Source organism: Strix aluco, chromosome 22, assembly GCF_031877795.1.
Source record: "Strix aluco isolate bStrAlu1 chromosome 22, bStrAlu1.hap1, whole genome shotgun sequence".
NCBI lineage: Eukaryota > Metazoa > Chordata > Aves > Strigiformes > Strigidae > Strix > Strix aluco.
The window spans coordinates 4,743,230-4,765,552 of NC_133952.1; the positions used below are offsets into that span (position 1 = coordinate 4,743,230).

A 22,323-nucleotide genomic window follows, 5' to 3' on the forward strand; every position below is an offset into this window, starting at 1 on the left:
ATTGCCCTGGTCCTATTCACTCACATTGGTTGAGATCCTGATTCCACACCTTTGGCAGTTCAGACCCATTTAAATCCCCATTTCTATATAAACACTGCTTCTCTTTCGGTGGAGGTTCAGTCTTCAGCGCTCAGGAAGCTACTACTGCAATGCAGGTTTCTTATTTTGCAGCACAGTTGTCCTGCAGACAGAATAATGTATATTTTCACTCTAGGGAAGGCAGAGCAATCTTTTATTGCTGCAGCTCCTGGTGTTATAATAGTTAGATTGACATGTCCTGCTGGCAAATGAGGAGAGTTTTCTGACTCCTGAGCTAACAGCAGTTCTCACCATATCCAAATAACCTGGTTTGCTTCTCCTCTGCACAGAAGGAGAGCTGGATGAAGAGCACTGGGGAAGGCACTTTGCAGACTGTGCTGGCAAGCACCAATCTCCAATTGACATCCAGAGGAAAAAAGTGAGGTACAACCCCCAGTTGCTGGAGCTGGAGCTGAGTGGTTATGATGGGCCTTTGCAGGGGGATTTCACAATGACCAACAACGGTCACTCTGGTAAGACTGGGGGGATCCTTCTCATTACCTACCTAAAACCAGGAGCTGCTCAAGAAGTCATTGCTGACAAAGGAGCAGCCGAAACAGAAATCAAGACGTACAGATCAAGGAGTTTAATTGGTCCTGCAGCAGCTCTAGCTGTCAGTCACCTTTCTGTCAGAAATAGCAGCTCTAAGGCACAGGGAAGCAAGTGCTGCCTGGCCCCATTTTGCCCCATGTTGCCCCCAGCCATGGCTCCGTACCTGCACGGATCACTGGATCACTGCACACACAGCACCCAGGGGCCTCCCATGCACTGTTTCTGTGAGAGTGGGTGATCCCTGCAGCCAACAGTGCAGGGAACAGGCCAGCAGCAGCAAAGCAAAGGCCTTACATTTTCGAAAGGCAGATGTCTTTAATGGCAGGTCTGCCCTGAAAACCCAACGCTTTTATCACCGCCTCTTTCTTAGCATCTGCACTGATGACTTCAGGTTTCTGTACATCATATCGGGTCGAGACCTGCAGTGGGTTCAAGGGGAGGAAGACCATACATCCCTGCTGGGGAGCTGATGGAAGAGATACCTGAACATGACAGCTTTCCCCTTTCAAGCTGTAAAGTAGGCTGTGATGTATCCTTGGGAGGTTTCACACGAACAGCGTAGCATGCGCTTATTAAACTGTGTTTGGGGTATAAAGGAGACTTTATGAGTTCAGGTATGTATTTTCCCAGCCCGTGCAGGATATGGGAACAGCTCCTGTGTGTTCATCTCAGCACTCTGCCATAGCTAGAACATGATCACAAACCTTTTGGGGCCAGCAAGTGACAGTAGGTTGAAATGCAGTGGAACGAGCCAGCTTTGCCATAGCTGTAGGCAGTTTTTTCTTCCCTGGTAGAGCAGATATCCTGGGAGGATGTCAAGCTCGTGACAGTGCGGGAACAGATTATTTGTCTTAGCTGATTGAAATACTATTCACAGATAATGCTCTTTTTGAACTCACCTTACTTTGCTTTGCCATCTCACTTCATTCTGCTCTGCTAGTTTAGGTGTTTGCCCAATCATACCACAAAGCTCTCCAGAAACACGTAAATAACCCAGAGAAATAAAAGGCAGTTATGCTTCTGCAAGATATTTTCTCTGTTAGCATTAAAAAGGGATAAAAGGCAGCTAGAGCATTATAAGTTGATCCTTTCTTTCAGTGTACTGCAAGACTGCAGGACTAGAGCAATGAGTGGTGTTGGGGGCACACTGACTCCTCTCTGCACTCAGAAAAATGCATCTTTTGCTCCTGTGCATTAGTAAGAACTAGAAGTGATAGGAATGGAGAAATATTACTCAGTAGCAAGTTTGCACCCGAGGTTCAGTTAGATGTAGGTCACACAAAATACAACACAGGAGAATCCCTCCCTTACAGGCAGAGGATTGGTATTTCAGGTCTCAGGAAGGAAAGCAGAAGCACAGCATGGGTTAAAAGCCTTGCCTTTGGCCACACAGTCTCAGGGCAAGGTTTATAATTTAGGAGGTCCTGGATTCCCCTGCTGCAGTCTGTAATTCATGGCCTAAATAATTCATCAGCCGGTACTGTTGGGATAATGCTTTTGGACTACAGATGAGCAATGAGAGAATTTTCTAATAGCTGCAGTGGGGAGGGAATGAGTATTTTTGGGAAGGTGTTTGGAACATAAAGCCAGTAGCTTTAACCCCGCACAACAGTCCTTTCTTCCTGTCTGTAACAGAGAGACAGAGAAATACAGTGTGAGAGCCAGGAAATTAAGTGATGAGGCATACTGCCTTCAGAGCAAGACTGTTGTGATTGTATTTCTAAAAAAAAGCATAACTCCTGTTTGTCACTCACAGGAGCTCAATATTCAGTTAGAAGCTCTCATGTCAGCATTGCTACTCTGACTGCCTACAAATTAATTCCTGCAGGTTTAGCTTTCAGATCTGACTGCACATGTGTATGTTCCTATTCTTTTGTTAACATCAAAACAATGATTTTCTGATGCAAGGCATTTTCGTACAGCACAAAGGGAAATGACTGTCCTTATTCACAGCTCCTGTGAAGTCAGGCTAGCTTTTCCTACTGGCTTCAGTGAGATGGGACAAAGTAGCAGCATCTCTCCAGGAAAATATTCCACCTGGCCACATCAGAAAACATTCAGCAGATCTGAAAGGGACAGGAGATGGATTTAACAGTAGGACTCTCCTTGCAAGCTCTCAGGAGCTGAAGACCAAGTGTCTCACCTAAGAAACCAGCTCCACATTCTCTCTAGTTGTGTAATTACCAGGCTAAATCCCACCTGATAAAGCCTACTTGCAGTACTGCAGAGCATCTGTGTGCAGACACACTCACACAGATAACCTTAGGTTAATGAAGCCCTTTTTATTTGGTATTTGGACTTCGTTTTGGTTTTTTAAACAGGATTGGTCAAGCAGGTAGCGAGGACAGGCACAGCTCTGGAAGATTAAAATGTCATCTGTGCAGGATATGTGCAACTTGCTCCAGATTTGTCTTAGAACTGGGACCTCACGTGTGGCCTTCATTAACTCAGCTGCCTCAGAGGCCAGAGAGGCGAGAACAGGCCAGCTGCATGTGCTGTAAGCTGTAAGGCAGTGATGGACACGAGTCCAAAATGGAGAGCAGAAATGCTAAAGAAAGGTGCAGTTGCACTCAGAGTCACACTGCATGATCCCAGCTGCTTTTCCACTGCCTGGCAACACTAGAGCTAAGCAGGAGTAAGGCACTTCCAGCTCAGAGCAGTCACACTTTCCACACACACTTTCCACAGGTGAAAAGAAGCAGGTAACTGGGCTGTCACCTACCTCCATGCTATCAGCAAAAATACCTTACAGAAGAATTCAGCTTCCCCTAAACTCAGAACACTCTTCTCTGGCTGCGTTTTGCAGAAAGCAGGAACTGTAGTGAGGTACTTGAGGTAAATAACCATAATTATGGAAGGCAGTCAACAGGGGTCTTGGGTAAAAAGGTAGATTTTTTTTTTTCCCCACTCTAGACTCTGAGATATTAAAAGGAAACATGTTTTCATCTTGTGTGTCTGTAAACAGCTTACAAACAAAAGAAACTTCTCACAAACCCAAACTACAACTAATGAATCATATAGTGTGCTACATTTTGCAAGGATAGTTTTTAGTTTTTTTATAACATGCTCTGGGCTTTCATTAGGACAAGGTAATTCTCCATTTTCAATCCTAGGTTTGGCATATTTATTAACATAACATATGATTTGTGGCAGTACATTAGCAAGAAGACAAATGTTTTCTAGTCTCTTTGTGAACACTTCTTGGCAAGGAGAAGCAAAGAGATTTGTCTCTCCAAATCCGTCAAGCATTAACACAGCCTCTTCCAACTTACAGGGCTCTGGCCCACTATGCCTGTTCCTAGAAGATTCAGAGTCCAGAATACTGGAAATTATGATGACAGGTTAAATGAGGCCAGTCACTTTGTTGACTTCTATCCCCTTTTTCTTCCTTGGAAATAAAGTAGTTAGTAAATCTGTGCAGAGCCTTGCAAGATGTGATGTACTATGCAGAGATTAGCATTAAAGCACTTCTATTACTGCCTAAGGAAAAACCCAGAGCTGCTGTGTGCCTGGTGTGGTCTTTGTGGTGAACAAGCCTGAGGTCAGGAAGGATTTTAAGCACAGAGAGCTTTAAGCTTCAGTGGTTTTCCTTGCATACTGGAGTTAGATCCCTGAACATGACTGTGCCAGTTTAATTCAGGGAAGGTGTTACTGCAGAAAAGCACTAGGCACTGTAAGCATAACTACAAGAACAGGCATGGCTGCACCCATTGCTGTCTCCAATCCTGTTTTCCAGTTCAGATTGATTTGCCACCCACCATGCACATCTCCAGAGGGCTCCCAGGCCTCTACACAGCTGTACAGATGCATCTGCACTGGGGGGGCCTGGACCTGGAGACCAGCGGCTCTGAGCACACCATAGACGGGATGAGATACTTCGCAGAGGTACCTGTGAACGAAGGGGGGTAGAGGGAGGGTGCGTTGCAAGTCTGGCATTTGGGAAATGGGAAGCTGCAGCCCACAAAGCCTGCAGGAAGCAATGCAGAGGCAAGTGAGAGATACAGGGCTCCCATAAGTGCAGGTGGTTGGTGCAATGCAGGGGCTGAGCCTGACGGCGCTGGCACAGAAGACTAAGAAAAGCCATTGCAATAGAACTAATATCCTTCAAAGATGGAGCTGTTCCTCCACATCTGTCACAAACCTATTAAACTAATGGTCTGTTTGGCTGTGCTGTGAGGCACAAGCAGCAGGAAGTGGGATGGTGACTCTCTTCAGTCTGTGTTTGGTCCTTTAAAGCCCTGAGGAAGCCATTTACCACTTCTTCCTAAATGACCCTGTCTCTCTTCTGACAGCTGCACATTGTCCATTACAACTCAGCTGACTACTCAAGCTTTGAAGAAGCCAAAGACAAACCAAATGGACTGGCTGTGCTTGCCTTCCTGTATGTGGTAGGTTTGATGCCCAGGTTGCTGAGCAAGGCCAGGCTGTGATCACTATTTATACTATAATTGCAGTCTAAGCAGGTCCAGACACAAGCAGCCTGTACTAGGTTTGCACGTGTATCCTAACAGATGATGTCTGCCACCAGTTTGAGGAAGCTGTGCCACAGCAGAACTGTGCTTCCCTTCTGTCATCTGGGGCTCGCACAATACCAGCCAAAACAACTTGGGAGCCCCAGAAAAATTTGGCCCATGAAAAGTACAGATGGATTATTGGGCAGCTGGGTTTCCCCTGCTGTACCTCAAGGCTTTGCTCTGATTTGCAAGTGGGAACACTTGATTTTGTGTGGATTTAGAAGTGGTGAAAAAGGATATTTACAGTTCACTATTCTACCCAAGATCTAGGGGTACATACCTTATGATGCTTGTCAAGAGATTGGTGACAGTATTTGTTCTCTTTGTCTCCCAATGCATCAATTAGCCCCCCAAGATTGTTAGTATAGAAGGACAAGCAGGTCACTAACCTTTTGTTCAAGTTTCTATGCTGTGTTTAGGATGGGCACTTCGAGAATACCTACTACAGTGAATTCATTTCCAAACTGGCAAAAATCAGGTTTGCAGGTAAGACTGGGGAATGCTTTTCTCCATCCTTGACATTCTCAAAGCCTGTACGTATGTACTGGGTCTGGGGCCAGACGTTTTGCTGCTGCTTTCCTTGCAAGTATGTGGCCGAGCATCCTCAGCCATGCATGACTCCACACCATCCCTGCCCACGCATCTCGAAGAGCACAGGTGTGTGGAAGATGCTCAGGGCAATCAAAGACAAACTTAGTCCTACACAACACACTGCAGCACCATCAAATAACAAATTCCCACCATCCTGCAGTCTGTACGCCCAGGCAGCAGGTTCTCTGCGCACTAATACACTCTGCTTCCTGGCAGAGCACTGAGGTGAAGTTGCCCACCACCTCCAGGACCCCAAGTACCTCAACGACAAACCGTAGATCCACTAGAAAGGACCATTCATTTCCCTCCACCTTCATCCAGTTCTGCCAAAGTTCTAATACACCAGTGCTCTGGGCAACGTGATTTGCCAACCCCAGCTCTAACACCACTCTCACCTTTCTCTTTGTTCCCCATCAATTGTTAATATTGCCTCTGTTTCCTTTTGAGGTCAATCAACAAAGCTCATTTCTCTGGATGTCCAAGCCATGCTGCCAGAAAACCTCTCACACTTCTACAGGTACCAGGGATCACTAACCACCCCACCTTGCTCAGAGAGTGTGATCTGGACCATCTTTCATTCTCCAATTGTCCTGTCACACACACAGGTCAGTGATAGATGTTTACCAGACAGAACAGCTTCTCTTCCCTCCACAATCCACCTTTCCACACAAGTTTCCTTTTCTGTCCTCCTGTGAGTTTGGGAACAGCCTGACAGAGGAGCTAATAGGGCATTTCTCATACAGTGCTTTTGGGGTAGACTCCTAAGTAACTGGAGTTACAGGTGGCTGTAGGGACACTGTGATGCTACATCACAGCAAGGGTCAGTCTCTGTAGAGCAGCAGTTTACCTGGGGTCTGGTGAGCGATAACAAAGCTCTCTGCTCAGTTAATCTCAACCATACCGGAGCACTATAAAAACGAAGAGACCAGTCAGAATCAGTAAGGCAAAAACTACTGCGAGAGTCCAAACCCCCACCCCCTCCAAAAACAAACATAAAAGAGCCATTCATAACATTAAAATTATTACAGAATAATTAGCACATTTTTAGAAGAGTATTTCGGGGTTTTTTTGCCTTGCACACTATGCAGCTAGATTGGATCATTTCAGGAGTGGCCTGCTGTGAGTTTTGGCCGTGTGACAGGAGAGGGTTGGTCCAGGCTCCAGCAGAGCCATTACAGAGAACTTTGTTGAGTGCACAGGAGCACTGGGCAGCAACCCAGCTTGTCCCAGCAGTGGAATACCATCACGTGGCAGAATCCCCTTCTCTTCTCTGTCTGCCTTGTCAGGACAAAGGCTTTAGCAGGGAAAAAAGTAACACAAGTTAAATGAGCTTACTGTTGAGTCTGGCAGACCGGTTCATCTTCCTTAATGAAAAAGAAGCGTCAGAAACGTTTTCTTCTAGGAGAAGAGCAAGATAAAGTGGAGACTACAGCATTGGAGGATCACAGTGTGTTCTCATTTGAAAAAGAAATACTTTCTTTGGCGGGGGGAAGGCTAGTTGGTACTTGTGAGAAAGCAGTATGCTCCAGAATAGCAGCAAAATCTCCATCCATGCATACCATCAGGCAGGTGCTAAAAGCTTCCTTCAGGCAAAATGTCTTTATCATTAATTATCTGATAAGAGCTCTCGTGTTGTGTTCCTTTCCCTTGCTAATCCTCAGCAAGAGACCCTGTGGCTTCCTCTATAACAAATGGCTAGGTTTGATCCTGAGCTGCAGGATCTGCACCGCACTCCTAGGCAAAACTGCTGTTCCCGTTGCCCTCCATAACAAGCCTGCGTTGCTCACAGATCAGCCTCCTGGAGAACACCTTGCTGGACTGGCAAAACAGGACACTGCGCAACGACTACCGGCATGCTCAGCCCCTCAACGGGCGGGTGGTGGAGTCCTCCTTCAGAGCCAAACCCAGCCCAGGTAACGGGGGTCAGCAGGCAAGACTCAGGCTTTCCCTGGGAAGGGGCGAGAAGCCTTCGTGGAAGGAGTTAAGTTGCAAGTCACTTCAGCTAGGCATGCTGGAGATGACCTTTCCCAGGTGGAGATGGCCCATGTGCCTCTAAGGTTGTGTGCCAGCCCTTTGTTTTGACTGCGATGGTGTCACACAGATCTCCCAGGATAAGGGGTGCTACACAAGACCACCAGGTTCAGGTGTGTCTGCATCCACAGGGGTGAGGTACACTTGCCATCCCAGAAACAGCTCTGGCACAGCTGATTAGCCAGGCACCATATGGAGGTGAGACTGCATTTTAAAACAAATGCTTTCCCCAAACCTTCTACAAACTAGAAAACAGAAAATCTACCATGTGCAAGCCCTGGCCTTCTGTAAATTCAGCTGTCTGATTGCTCTAGAACAATGCCATCCAGAAGAATTCAACCTCAGACTGGAACAAATCCAGGTGCAGCTCCAAGACATGAAGACAGAGTTGCTGAATGGAGTGAGCCACATAGGTAAGAAACACACATCTATTCTTGAGCCCAGCTTACCTTGCAAGGATGAAGAACCCATGCCCTGCTGACCTTGATGGCCTAAATCATTAATAGGTTTGATGCTTATATGTGCAGGTAGAATTTTGCCCCATAACTAGGCCTGCTGATGGAAATTCTTCAGCTACAGCATCATTAAAGCTAGCCCTCATCTAGCTACTCTCACAGCGACTGCTGCTTTCTCCTGCAACATGTAAGCACATTTTTACAAAGTGAGGAATTTCAGCTCACAGTTCCCCTAGAATAAATAATCATCATGATTATTTTACACAAGATGAGAAAAAAGAAAGAGGGGGGAAAAATGATTTTTCTAAACAGTTGGGTGAGGGAGCTAAGCTTTTCATCATCCCAAGCCCTTTCCCTGTTGGTACAACACACGTCAGTAACTGTGGCTCAAGACAGCTAAGGCTGTCACAGCTCTGCCAGTTCCTATCGGGTCAGGATTGGGGCTGATTTATAAGCACAGCAGGAAATGTTAACAGCTGGCTTTTTGCTTCTTTCAGGTATTAAATCCAGCACTTTTCCAGCTTTCTACTTCCCTGTGGAAAACATTGAGAGTTTTGTGAACGTTCATCCCCTCCATGATATGTCCCTCCAAGCCTTCACCTTATGTTTCTGGGCAAAAGCCCAACATGCTGGCAGTCAGACTGTTCTTTCCTACTCCACACAGGAGAGGGATAATGAGCTAGTGATGACTGTGGGCACAGATGTGGGACTGTGGATAGGAGGCCATTTCATCAGCTTCCCCCTGTACCACAAGGCACAAGGTTGGCTGCACTACTGCATGGCATGGGCCTCCCAGTCTGGAATGACAAATTTCTGGCTCAATGGAGCAGCTGGTAAAGCAAAGAGTATCCAGCAAGGGTATGTGAGCCAGGCTGGAGGGACGCTTGTCCTTGGGAAAGCCAGAGACACTCTTCTTGGGACATTCTCCAATGGTTTTACAGGGTGGATGACTCACGTGAACCTCTGGAGCCAAGTTCTCAGTCCTGCAGATGTTCGGGCACTTGCCCTGTGCAAACCAGGGCAACTGAAGGGAGATATCATAGCATGGGGAGAAACCCCCATGACCCTCTTGGGGGGGGTGGTTCTGGAGTCTGACACCAGCTGTCAGTGACCCCAGCTTTTTTTTTTTTTTTTAAAAAAAAAGGCAGCAGAAGAATCCAAACTGCTTGTCTGGGGAAACTGAGAAAAACTTACATTATTTGCTTGTTTCTCTTTCTGTTTGTATGGACTCACTGTGCGCCTGGTAGTGTTCCAGGTTGTTTTCCCAAGAGATCAAAGCCTCCATCAGTGGGATAGAAGCCATGAACAGAGCAGAACTTGGTGCAGTCCAACACTTTGAATAGTCACATCCCTCCCAGGAGTCTGATTTAGGTCCCCAAACATAGAACTTCCTACATGCCAAAGAGCCACTCTCTTCGGTCAAAGGAGCCACTTCCTCAAATAAAATTTCTCTCACATCCTTCACCCCGTCCCAGTTTCTCACTCTGCATGCGTCCTTCCTTCCCATTTCTCTCCATCAAATCACCATCCCTACCCCTACAGACATGTCCCGGTACACAAAGCCCTTGAAGGAGAAGCACAGCTCCTACGCAGTCACTGTGCCTTGCTCAGTGGCATCCCTTCTTTTCTGTAAATCCATGCAGAGACAGAGCATGGAAACCGCTTCGTTTCCAACATGTATACACCACAAGTTTGAGGGGAGGTATAAAACTCATTTTCTAAGGTTAAAGTAAATCATGGGAAGGATTATCTCCGTCAACAACACAAAATCCATGCCAGGCTGTTGAACAATTCTGCTTTTTTCAAAACAGAGGGCAGCAGCCCTGCATAACAATTAATTTAATTTCCCCGTGTTAAATTATGCCATAATTAGCCCCCAAACCCCTTAAACTGATGAATACTTTAAGAAAGCCTCCATTTTTATCAGCGTGCACTTTACTTTCTTCCAAAAGTCATCACTAGTCCTTAGACTCAGCTTTTTCAAACCAATTTAGCCTTCAGGTGGGATGGTGCCCTTAGGGAACACAACCAGAAACCAGCAGAAGGACCAAGCTCTAAATCATTTGAAGACTTTTTCAAGTAGTTTCAAGGACCTGAGAGCTGAGTTATTTCAAAAACTAAGTTTAAGCAACTCAGTGTAAGAAGTTAAAGACAAGTTTGAATGTGTTTGCAAATACAGGCTCCAACCTGTAGCCCACTACACAGGAATCAACCTGAATTTGATTCCTGCAACGCAGCAGGGCGGTTCGTATATTCTGAGTTCAATACCATTTGTCTCTGGGGAACACCTTGTATCTTGGGGAGGGGACAAACAAGCTTGCACGGGCTCATGTGTATGGGGTAGGGATATGGGGGTTATTAAAGGATTAAAAGGGACTGATGCTCTTTGGCAACTGAAGTGTAAACACTAGGGAGTGAAATGAGCTAAACAGCTCAAAGACTAGAGTGCCAGTGGAACAAACGATTATAAATTAGTTGTGAATAAGCATCAGCCAGATGGATGACTCCTAACCTCAAGAAGGCTTTGGAAGGACTCATCAGCAACAGCTGAAGACTAGGTTTGATTTGAAGGAGAGAGTTGGGTGAGCAGGGTGGGGATAACATTATAGTGATATGCATTTCCAGTTTAGCGGTCCCTTGAAGCACACGAAGGCCAGACATGAGTTCACAGGGTAAATGCCGTTATCAGCCCACCTAACACAGTACCTCAGAACTACCGACACTCTCTCCACCCCAAAGAACCAAAGGCCTGGCATCACTCATGCTGGACTCTCAAATACATGAATGACAGTTCCTCAGAGGAATATAGTGCACTCCCTGCACACAACTGACCAAAACCCAGCCTGAGTGCTGGCTGGTGTCACCTGAGACGTGTCAGTCAGGACATCAGGGACACAGGTCACCTTACGACATAGGTTACTTGATCACAGGAACTGAACTGGTTAAGGACATTGCCCTTTCCTTGTGACAAATACCGTGAATGGGTCATTTGCCTTGGCAGTGGCTGTGCTGCAAAGCAGAATGGTCCTGCTAATGACTCACAAGAACAACAGTTTCAAGACACAGTAACTTATTTAAAAACTCCTGCTGTGGGAAGTTTGCAGGTCTGAATGAAGATCAGTAGCAAACTATAAATGTATTTGTTCCTGGCTGGAGGGATCCTGAAGAATGTCTGGGCCAGGCCAAACACTGGGCTGGGTCACAGATCACTGCTGAAGATGTCTTTCTTCCATTCCTGCCCACCTGGGACAGCGTGGACATCCTCAAGCTCTTTGTCTTCCTCAATCCCCACCTTGTTCCTCCTGCCCATGATCCTGTTGATTTCCATGAAGGTTTTGTTCTTCGTCTCAGGAACAATAAAGAAGATGTAAACTAGAGTGGCGACGCAGATGGCACAGAAGATGAGGAAGCTGTAGGGCCCCAGTCCAGCCTAGAGCAATGAAAGATGACAGAGGAGGGATCAGGGGAATACTCCAGTTGTGTACATTACATGATTTGGACAAGCTGAACCCCTGATGTGCACATATTTTAAGCTGAATGACTAGAAGTTAGGGGTGGTTCTAGATTCTGTCTTATACCACCCCCATGGATTTACTGTAAAACACCATGGATTTACTGGAAAAGGAGGGTGAGGGTCTGTTGCATAAATCAAACTAAACTCACCAGCTCCCTTTGCACGGGCTAAAAATCAGCAACTGTAGCAGTTTATAGGTCACTACTGCTGGGGATCAGTTTGAACTAGTGACCTAGAGATCAAGCGCTAAAATTGACTCCCTGAGACACGCCCCTCCTCAGAGGAAGATGGGGAATTTGTGATCTTTCCATGCTCCTGAATTCAGAATCAGATAGTCACCTAGGAAAATAACTGCTTTATTTTAAAGCACGTGCAACAGACAGATGTGATAAAAAAATGCTTATTAACGTCAGTTTCTTACCCTTAATATATAATCCTGCATACAGGTACTGGGAACTAACTTGGGCCTTTATAGCTCTCAGGATTAAAAATGTTCTTTAGGAACGCAGGGGAGAAGATACTGATTTTAAGCTGAAGGCTTGCCCTGTCATGTGATGGCATCTTACCTCCATGTAGAGGAACACAAGCCCCACGGTGAAGTTGCAGAGCCAGTGCACTGCCCCTCCCACCATGAATGCTGCAGGCCGGGATGCCTGCAGGAACATCTCGGTGATCATCACAAATGGAACTGGACCTGGAAGGTAGGTGCAGTATTTGTAAATCCCAAAGACAATTCTTCCACTCTGAATTCTTAGATTACACTGTTCATTTCAGCGACAGGCAATGGTTTCTAAACTACTAGCGTTTAGAAACACCCAATAAATCAGATAAGGGATTGAATAAAAAAACAAAACCAGGGCAACTAAATGACTTTCCTAATCTCACACACAGCAATCAGCCTCTTCTCTCTTATGGTTGCACCTTAACCATGAACCCATCTCCAGCACAAATTGTGAAATAAGATTGATAAACACAAACTGTCTCTCCCGAGAGCACCCTATGAGCAGCAACTATGCAAGTCATTGCTTCTTAAAGAAAGAAAAGCAAAGAAACAGCCCAACACATGCAGGTGGTGGAAAAATGACTCCTGGAACAAGCCCTCAGGCCCATGCCCTGCCCTGCCGCCCTGTGGCACCGTTAAGCAGAAACAAACCATGTTCTCATTAACGGGGTCAGGCCACAGGTCCAGCTGAGCCGGTGTTCTCCCTCCAGCCACCTCCCTGCCCCCAGCACTTGAATCTACCTGAGGGCAGAAATGGAAAAGGAAAGGTTGTATGTAATTCCATCTGCCAGTGAAACCTCGACAGGCATTTCAAAACCGCATTGCTGCATCCAGCAAGGGTCTGGCCGGGCTTTCCAAAGCTGAACAGACAGCTCTGCCATGCTGAGAAGTGATTGAGGACAAAGCCTTTCCTATACCCACATCTATCTGCACATCTCCTTTCTGCTGTGTGATCCGCAGCGCCACACGTATAACGTGAGTTGCTTCAAGTTTGATCTGTTGCCTACACATGCAAGCACACAACATCTCTGCCCAGTTGGTAGGGCTACCTCAGCACAGTTTTGCTTCTGATCTTACTGGGGGAATCTCCAGCACAAGCACAATTGTGCCTTTGCTTTTCCTCTCGGAAGCCAGATGCTCCCCTGCCTCATGGACACAACCAGCAAATCACTGGAACATAAATAAGCCTAGCTGACAATCAACAAGGTGCATGGCCACACAGAAAAGTAATTCTATCTCTTTGGATTAGCTCCACAAAGCTTTTGATTTGAAACTGAACATAACACTTGGCTTTACGCAACTTGTGGAGGAGACTGGACTAGGCTGTGCATACTTACTGGCTCCTATAGCATGTCCAATGATGTAAACGACAACACACACTATGCTGAGGTAAGACATCCAGGAGACAGTGGTCTGGAAGAATTTAATCACAGATTAGAGGTGGTTCCTCTCTGAACATCACCAACACGTTCAAGGCACTATTTGTGTTAAGATTTGAAGGTATGTCCATACTTAGCCACGAAAATCCCAGCCTGAGTATGATCCTTGCTTCCAACAAATGGATGCAACGGATATTATGAACATGGTGTACTTAAAGTAGTATTCAGCCAAGCAAGATCATAGCTTTTCCTGGGTTTACTTTAGGTAGATACACAAATACAGAGACCTTTCATACTGTCTTCTCCCCGCCAGGATATAGAAGCAACTTCAAAATGTACCAGTGGCCTGTTCCCTGGAAGGTCCAGAAACACACAGGTAGGATCACCTGAGCCAGTCAACTACACACCTGGAGATTGAGGGCCAAGGTTAACACTGCACAGGAGACAGAGCACAATCCAAAGCCAGCAAGGAGAAGGATTCTCCTCCCCAGGGATTCCACAATAAGAACCTAAAAGAGACAGAAGGTGAAAAATCAGACACCTGGGTCACAGCACTTCTTATTCCAGCAAGATTTATTAAGGTAGTCTTTGTCTGTTAAGAAGTTCAGTGACATTTCCACCACCTACTGATGGATTGTGGGCATGAAATCACCCAGGAACTGCAAAAAGCTGGACGTGTCAATAAGACTGAGAGAACAGCCAGACCATTCTTCAGTACCCAGACCCAGTGAGAACTGCGTGGAAGCCCTGCATGGTAACACTGAACAGCAAAAAATGGCATATCAGCCTGGAGACCAGAGACTGAACACTTCTGAGGCATATGAGAAATCATCGTGATTAACCATTTTGATTAACATAGCTGCCTTCAGCCAAGGGACAGTGCAGGGCATCTGTTGTGCAAAGCAGCTCACAGTATGTGTAAATAACATAACCTAATTTAAAGAGCGACAGATGGGGGAGACTGGACAGGCTAGAACTTGAAGAGCCCCAACAGAAACTTACAGCGAGCAAAGTCATGACGACATTGATGGCACCTATCGACACAGTGACATACTGAACATTTTTGCTTTCCACACCTGCCGACTGGAAGATTCTGTCTGCGTAGTAGAAGACCTGCAGCAAAACCACAGCTGTGTTTATACGTGACCAAAGGCAAAACACTGGCATCTCATTTTGACTGCTTTGACATCCTGCAACCGGTGCACAGAAGCCTGAAAGAGCTGGAGACGTTGGTGTTTGGATCCAGGCACAAGCACCTTACTCCAAAACCATCCAAACTATCCTTAACAGGACAGCTTAGCTCTGTATCTAGTACATGTGTGTACTGGATTTGGTACTGGCCAGGGTCAACCCACCACAATGTCACACAGAACCAGTGTCCCTGATGAAGGGGTACTCCTGTGTCCTAGCTCCTGTGCAGCACTGTCCCACATCATCCACTCTCAAGTCCCATCCCTTTATTACTCACCCCACGGGCCTTTCCCACTCACCGCATTAACCCCAGAGAGCTGCTGGCCCATCATCATGACAATGACAGAGGCAAGCTGCCATCGCAAGCCTCTGAAGGTGCTCAGGGTGAGTGTAGCCAAATGTCCTTCTTCCTTTTCTGACCAGACTTCTTGGCTCATTTCTTCTAGCTCATCATCCACATCATTGCAGCCTCTCAGCTTCTGCAGAGCTAGTTGGGAAAGGAAGGTATGTTATGGACCCCAGAGAGCAGGTCTACAAGTGAGCTCTCCTGCTTCAAATCAAGACAGAACAATATGGGCTGCAGTTCTTCCACGGTGGGAAGTCAGGGATTCATATACGCAGAGAAAGGAGCAATGTTGCAGGAATTCCATCCACCAGCAACATGTCAGTGAAGAATTTCACACTCGCTTGCTTCACTGTCGACTGCTGTCAGTCATGTCTCACAGTCAGATCTATCCCATTCCACCTCCCCTTTCGTTAAAAGGATGATGCTGTACCTTGTCGTGCTTGCTCTTCATTGCCCTTTTGTATCAGCAGGTATCTGGGACTCTCAGGGAAAAAGGGCAATGTAAGGAGCTGAATTAGTGATGGGATGCCAGTGAGCCCCAGCAGCACAGGCCAGCCTGCAACAAGTGAGACAAAACGACAACTGTGAGAAATCTTTCCCCAGTGGAGCCCGCTGAAAATTCCTGAGCCAGGGCTTTACCTTTAGCATTCCCAAGGATCGCTTCGAGACCAAGGATCTGAGCTACGAGGATCCCAACAGTGATGAAGAGCTGGGGTACTATCCCAGTAGCACCTCTCAGGTTTTTCGGGGACGCTTCTCCAAGGAACATGGGAACCACATTGGAAGCCAGACCTAGTAGTTAGAGAACTAATGTTAGACATGCAGCTGCCTGATATCAGCACACTCACCATCTTCAGTAAAAAGCCTTGTTCCCATGTGAGACCAAAGTGATCCTTGCTGGACCACAGGACATGTGGAAACCTCATGCTCAAACCCTTCTGCTCCAGCTGAAGATTTAATGTCATCTTCTGGCCAGTGAATAAGCTGTGTATGGTTTCCTCACTCCTCAGTGGAACATGGGGACACAAAGCACATGGCATCGGTTCACTCAGCAAGTGGAGAGCTACAAAATCCATCACTGCATCTGGTGCCCTCAGAAAGGCCCAGGAATCTAGCTTTTTCTGGCAGCCATTAGATAAATAAGTTTATACCACTACCTCTCCGTTCCTAAGTAATGCTGTCCCTTTTCCAAGGCTGTCAATATTACACTCACATATCTTAAACTTAAGACAGAAATCGTCTCTGTGGCTAAGCTGCAGAGGCAGTCCCATGCTGGAGCTAATTCAAGGAGCCTGAATTGTTTCACCCATTTCAACTGAAATACAGTAGGGAACGAACCACACACAGATGATGGGCCTTGGGAGTGCAACCTGCCAAGCTCCTGGTGCTTTGAAGGTCTAGCTTATTAACTGCTCAGCAGCAAAGCATTTTAGGAGTCTAAGGCAGCTAGCAGTAGCTAGATGGCGGATAATTTGGGGGCTCTCAGCGTTCATCTTCCTAGAAGTAGCTTTCTCCCAGCAGGGTCTGCCAAATACTTCAACACAATACATGCAGAGAAAAATTGTGCGTTACTTCAGGTTGGAAACAAAGTGGAAGAGAAAAATTCATACTTCCTTTAAAACAAGTAAAGAAAGCAGTATCCTAACAAGCTGATGTGAGGGTGGAGAGATGCGACTTCTTGCTGGCTTTTAAAAATTCACTACTCCTTTAATTGCTCAGTAACATTTTGCAGAGACCTTTGCTGGTTTGAGGTCTCTTACAGGTAGCATGCTCGAGTAGGTGGTTCTACTCACATATGACACTGAGGGGACAGGTTATTTTGAGGAACATTGCATGGTTACCCACAGTAACCCCAGAGAGCTGCCAGCTCCCATGCTTAGGCTGCAAATCCTGGCATGCAAAACCCAAACTCCTGGAGTCAAATGACCACATGAGACTCTTATCTTACATTTCTAAAGTTCCTAGCCTTCAGGAGCTTGGAGTTACAAAGGTGATCAAGCTGTTATCTGAAAGCCAAAAGGCATGGAAACAAGCGTTAAAGCAACCAGACAACATTATAAAACTAAACTCAGGAGGTGCAGTGTGTTAAGTTTGCACTATAACCAGCCTTTTAATTGCCTAGATTAAAACATGCTAGCAGTGACCCCTGGACTACTGCGTTCGAGTAACAGTGGCTTTCTAACTGTTCAGACCTAGACTGATCGAGCCCTGGACACCACAGGGCTGCCAGCTCAGCCCCTCGCACCGGAGCTGCCCTTTTCCCAGGAAAGGTGATGCCTGGACCCTACCAGAGCCCGGAGCAGGCTGGATGGCTCAGCACCTTCCCTCCCCACGCACAATGTCCACAGTTTGAGTGAGGCCAAGCTGTGAAGGGCAAGTCAGGGCAGCCAGTCCAGATTCTTTTGTCAGTTATAAATAACTGGAAAGAGGGATCACACTTAACAGGTCCCTTAGCATTTATTCAGAGAACCAATGCTGAGAGCAGCTGCCAGGCTTAGGATAGTCAAAACCCAAAACAGAACCATTGGACTAGATAAATTATCTGCCCTTTAGCTGTTACAGATCAAGTTGTTTTCCTACATCAGTTCCTTGTTTCCTCCTTTTATCTTCACAGGATATCCCAACTCACTAATAAACCACAGAGCATGTCACTCTTGCCAGCCCAAAGCCAATTAATTGAGCCTAAATGCTGTTAGGACCCTTATTAACCTGGCTTTGCACACACTCAGTACTGTATGGGGCACCCAGACATTCTGGGCTTCTCTTCCATATTCCTGTAGCTCTAATACAGCCACTTATACCAGCAACTCACACACACCCTGCTCCTTGGCTTCCCACTATCTTTGCAATAAATCTAGTGGCTCTGAACCCTTCACTCCCCCTTTTAACATGTCTTTTCTCCTGCAGGAAGATCAGTCAGTTCCAGGACTGGATTACTGGATCTGGCATTGTCTCCAATGTCTTTGATTTAGAAGGATTATTCTGTCTCTGACTATGTGAAAAACAAAACAAAACAAAACAAACACGCCAGGCTATCTGCTTTAAGATTTCTGGGAAAATGTATTATTATTATCAGGTTTCCTAGGTGTTGGAGCTCCAGTGCCTAGCAGATGCTTATTGCAGAGGATAGCTGCATCTACAGACACACATCTCCTCGGTACACCTTAAATTCCAGTCTCACTGCCATTGTTTACTAGACATCTTTAGTACTTCTGCAACATGCAGACGACAACTGTTATTCAAGCAAATCAGCACTGTTATGGAGATGTATAGCTAAAATATGCTACCTGTGAAACCATCTGTTCTGAGAATAAAAAACTTTTACACAGCCAAGAATATATTGCTCTCCCTTTACCATCCAACCTCTCACTTACCAGCATATATTCCCATAAGAAGACGTGAAAAGATGATTACTTCAAAGGTTTTTGCTAGTTCTGAGGTTCCCATAAGGAGTGCAGCAACAATGGAGAAGAGGTTATTTATCAGTAAAGTACCCTTTCTGCAAAGTAATAGGGAAGGAGACAGATTCAGTTTATTTTTTTTTAAGGCCCCAATAGCAGACAGATGCCCTCTGTGTTATGCTGTCCAAAACTCAAATGAATCACTACCCCAAAGACTAATCAAAGAGAAAATGGTGATTGTCCCATTTTTTTCCTGCAGGGAATGAAGGCTTCAAAAAAGAACTCAAGTTTCTCAGGAAACTCGAGCAGCAGAAGCCAGGCCTGATCTCAGATCCCAACCCAGGACTTTCATCATTGCTCTCTACCTGGCTCAGTGCCCAGCATAGAGCCTGGCCTTGACCATACTGAAACCATATAAATTCTTCTACATGTGAGAGACAACGTGTATTGCTGAGCCCAGCAACTAATCCCCAGCCCATCTGCCTTGCAATCGAGGTGGTGACACAGTCACGCTCCTCATGGGCTTGGCAAGCTGGAGTGACCAGTGAGGCAAGTCTTATCTGAACCCATCAAACTGCTGGTGAAGGATGTTAAACACCACTGTCACGTACCGGCCACAGCTGTTGACCAGAGGCCACACCATGAGCGATCCAAAGAAGCCACCCAGAGGGAACATGGACACAGTAAGAGACCAGAGCAGTGTCTGGAAGCTACTGTCCATCGGCACTCCATGCCTATTGAAGTAGGTTTCATTGTAAAAGTCCTGCATGTACTGGAACAAAATACAGAGCACGTTTAGCACAGTAAGTAAAATTTTCATGGTGAAAAAGCTAGTTAACAACAAATGCCATAAAGCTTTAAACAAATGTCTTCATAAAAACCAGAATAGCTCAGCTGGAAAATGAATGCAAGAGAGGGATGGAGGAGCCTGGACTAAACTGTTACTACATGCTATCCTGCCTTATAGGATTTGCCTGGTTTCCAGAAGGGAAAGACATTCCTCATGCCCCGTCTCTGCTGGGCAAAGTCCGAACAGTAGAGTTATACACCTTAACACCTCCCTTCCCTTTCCGGGGGAACCACTTCTCACCAGGTGCCTGGTGACTCAAAGCATCTGCTCACAAACACCCATCATCTACTGTCACGCTCCTGCCTTGTTCTGTTTGTAAACCTGCTCCTGGGTCATGGTCCACTCCACAGTCCAACCTACCGGGGCTGGAGAATTGATCACGGACACATTATAGCCATACTGGAAAGAAGATCCAAACCCAGATATCAGCGATACCAGCACAAGCGTCAGTGTCATTTTCTGCAGAGGGAAAAGAAAACACACAAACGACACCGTAGAAGCAGATTTGGCTTTTAGGCATAAATGGCATTCAGTAAAAAATAAAGAAATACCCTAAGACTTGCCTTCTGTGTTTTTCACTTCATGTTACAGTATAAAGAAAGCCCAATGGGTTGTTTTCACGATAACTCATTTTGTTCTGCTTGATTTGCACATAGTCATTACAGTAATTCATTCTACTCTTTCCGGGTATTGATGGATCATTTGGATGATGAATAATTTTTAAGTTATCATGCTTAAAATACCACCCCGCAGGGAAAAAAAAAAAATGTATGCAATTATTCTTTTTCCAACATGCAAATTGGTTAGTGAAATAACACAGGATATTGGCACAAGAAAGCTTTAAAAAGAAAAGATTTTGCATGAAGTGGCAAAATCCCTTTCCCGTTCATTTGTTCTGCTTTCACATGCTGGCTTGTTCTGCCTCCCACATTTCAGGATCAAGCTGTTTATGGATCTAATCCGATTGTCACTTGTCACTGAAGCCAATTAGAATTTAATGCAAGTAGCCCAGTGAGGGTTTGGTTGGGGGGTACAGGAGCAGCATTTCGCCGTTCAACAGAAGGGTGAAATTGCCATCCAGAGTAGGATCAAACACAAACCGTGTTTGTGGGTACACAGTCCTCAGGGTTACAAGCAACTTGTTTTTCACAGCCATTTAGTTACTATTCAGTCCTCAGGCTGGCCTGACTGTGTTGACTGAACTGTTTTGGTTGTCAGGGTTTTTTTTTTTTATAGCTCATTAATGTATCTTATTGCTGCTACATCAATACAGTCATTTTTCATTCAAACGCATATAATATTATGTCACCATCATTAGCCTTCATGTCTACAAGGTTTTATGTCCCAACACTCAGCTCAGGTCCCATATGAAGGATCTGTCACTTCCCTGACTGAACGTTTGTTCAAATAGCTCCTGGTATTCCTTATATTCCTCATATTCCTCTGAAGCTCTAGCAGCTCACCTCCAGAGATCTGCAGAGTTTAAGGCGCTGCAAGAGATCAAAATTCAAGTCCATCTCAGAGTAAGGATCAGAAGGAAGCTGAGGCTTCCAGCTATATTTTCTTTATTTTAATATTTCTTTCTTATTCCAGCTATATTCTATATTTTTTTTTACAGTAGACTGTTGACATTCTCACATTGGTGATGAAAAGTAGGCTGCCTTGTTCTCATTAAACAAATCCCAGGAGCTCAGAAGAGCCACTGGTGTTAATGATTCACATTCAGCACTTTTAGGAAAACATCTGGCACACATGAACATTGCATTGTGCAAGATGCCACAAAGGCAGCCCCCATCCAGAAGCATCTGCAGCCTAAAACTGATTAGAAATTAGGAAAGAAAACTCACACGCAGAAGGGGACAGTTACACAGAAGTTATGTGGGAGGTCAGCTGCAAAGAAAATCATGACACCCAGTGCAACGCTGTGCTGCAGATAGACATAAACTGGGTTCAAGCACATACACATCTGCTCTCCCTGTGAGATCAGTTGTGGATATGTTAGCCCAAAAGATCTTGATCTTGCTCCTCTACAAGTACCTGCAGATCTCAGACAGCTTGCTCTGCATCTCTGTGGGAAGCTGAAGTTGGGAGTGTTAGAGTCCAGCATACTCACCCTCTTTGAACCTCCATTGTTTTCAGAGTTCTTGGGCTTATTTCCTTTCAACTTCATTTTGGTGCTTGAATCTCAGACGCCCAGTACAGGCTTTTATAGCCAAAACAGACAACGCGAGGGATGGCAACGCCCTAGACAGAAACCCCCCCTGTGACTTTTCAGAAAGCATCCAATCAAGAAGCTCTATCAGCCAAAGTTGTTCTTGTCTGATCGTTCCCTTACTCTGCGTGACTCCCTCGTGTCTTCTCTTTCTTTTCCTTGTCCAAGTCTGTCGCCGCTAGACCAGATGTTCTTTTGCCAGATCCTGACTCAAACAGGTCCTTCCTAGCTACAGGAGAAACAGGCTCATCAGGTCAAATGGAAGGGGCAGACTTACTGCAAAAACTGCTACGTGAGCTGTTTTCCCCCAGCTATACCTATGTCGACGAGTCTGTAGCAACCGAGCTGCAGCTCCTTCCAGCTGCAGCTCCTGGGCAGCTGTGGACAGCGTAGCCAGGGAGGATCCCTGGCAACTGCAACATTCCAGGGAACATGGGGCAGTGTTAGAGCAGCCTTGGCAACAGCGAGGGCAACAGAACTGGCATTAACCCTCCCTGCAACCACAAATTGCCTATCTGCCCTTGGGCTCACATACTGCTCTCCTTGTCCTACCTTACAGGACCGACTCGCTCAGGGCGCTTTTGCAGTTCGTAGAGAACAGGTTCATCCTCTCACATTTGTGTGTTGACAGCTCAAAGAACAGTTTTTCCACCAAATCACATTAGTTCCTTTCCCTCTACATGCAAGGTATGCCACGTGTTGCTGGC

General features: G+C 45.9%; 2 protein-coding genes across 2 annotated transcripts; one reads left to right on the forward strand and one right to left on the reverse strand.

Annotated features, from left to right (window-relative positions):
* The first annotated feature begins 368 nt into the window (after nucleotides 1-368).
* Nucleotides 369-9,332, forward strand: CA6 (carbonic anhydrase 6). Its single transcript, XM_074848192.1, has 8 exons — nucleotides 369-551; nucleotides 4,367-4,515; nucleotides 4,923-5,018; nucleotides 5,564-5,630; nucleotides 6,183-6,340; nucleotides 7,525-7,648; nucleotides 8,081-8,242; nucleotides 8,698-9,332. The coding sequence occupies exons 1-8, from the start codon at nucleotides 530-532 to the stop codon at nucleotides 9,330-9,332; spliced, it is 1,413 nt and encodes a 470-aa protein (XP_074704293.1). The 5' UTR covers nucleotides 369-529.
* A 1,942-nt stretch (nucleotides 9,333-11,274) lies between these two features.
* Nucleotides 11,275-20,280, reverse strand: LOC141933377 (solute carrier family 2, facilitated glucose transporter member 5-like). Its single transcript, XM_074847992.1, has 11 exons — nucleotides 19,765-20,280; nucleotides 19,166-19,326; nucleotides 18,528-18,652; nucleotides 15,793-15,945; nucleotides 15,584-15,709; nucleotides 15,107-15,294; nucleotides 14,619-14,729; nucleotides 14,024-14,125; nucleotides 13,575-13,650; nucleotides 12,302-12,429; nucleotides 11,275-11,651 (listed from the first exon to the last, which is right to left on the reverse strand). The coding sequence occupies exons 1-11, from the start codon at nucleotides 19,858-19,860 to the stop codon at nucleotides 11,421-11,423; spliced, it is 1,497 nt and encodes a 498-aa protein (XP_074704093.1). The 5' UTR covers nucleotides 19,861-20,280; the 3' UTR covers nucleotides 11,275-11,420.
* Nucleotides 20,281-22,323: the final 2,043 nt, after the last annotated feature.

Bases quoted from the DNA above. Each gene is read 5' to 3' on its own strand.
- LOC141933377 (XM_074847992.1), bottom strand. From the start codon at position 19,860: ATGACACTGACGCTTGTGCTGGTATCGCTGATATCTGGGTTTGGATCT. The intron at 14,730-15,106 runs GTGAGTGGGAAA...GTTTTGCTGCAG, and splicing joins AGCTCTCTGGGGTTAATGCG to GTCTTCTACTACGCAGACAG. The intron at 13,651-14,023 runs GTGTGTAGTTGA...AAATTCTTCCAG, and splicing joins CCTTGGCCCTCAATCTCCAG to ACCACTGTCTCCTGGATGTC.
- CA6 (XM_074848192.1), top strand. From the start codon at position 530: ATGACCAACAACGGTCACTCTG. The intron at 5,631-6,182 runs GTAAGACTGGGG...TTTCCTTTTGAG, and splicing joins GGCAAAAATCAGGTTTGCAG to GTCAATCAACAAAGCTCATT. The intron at 6,341-7,524 runs GTCAGTGATAGA...CGTTGCTCACAG, and splicing joins TTGTCCTGTCACACACACAG to ATCAGCCTCCTGGAGAACAC.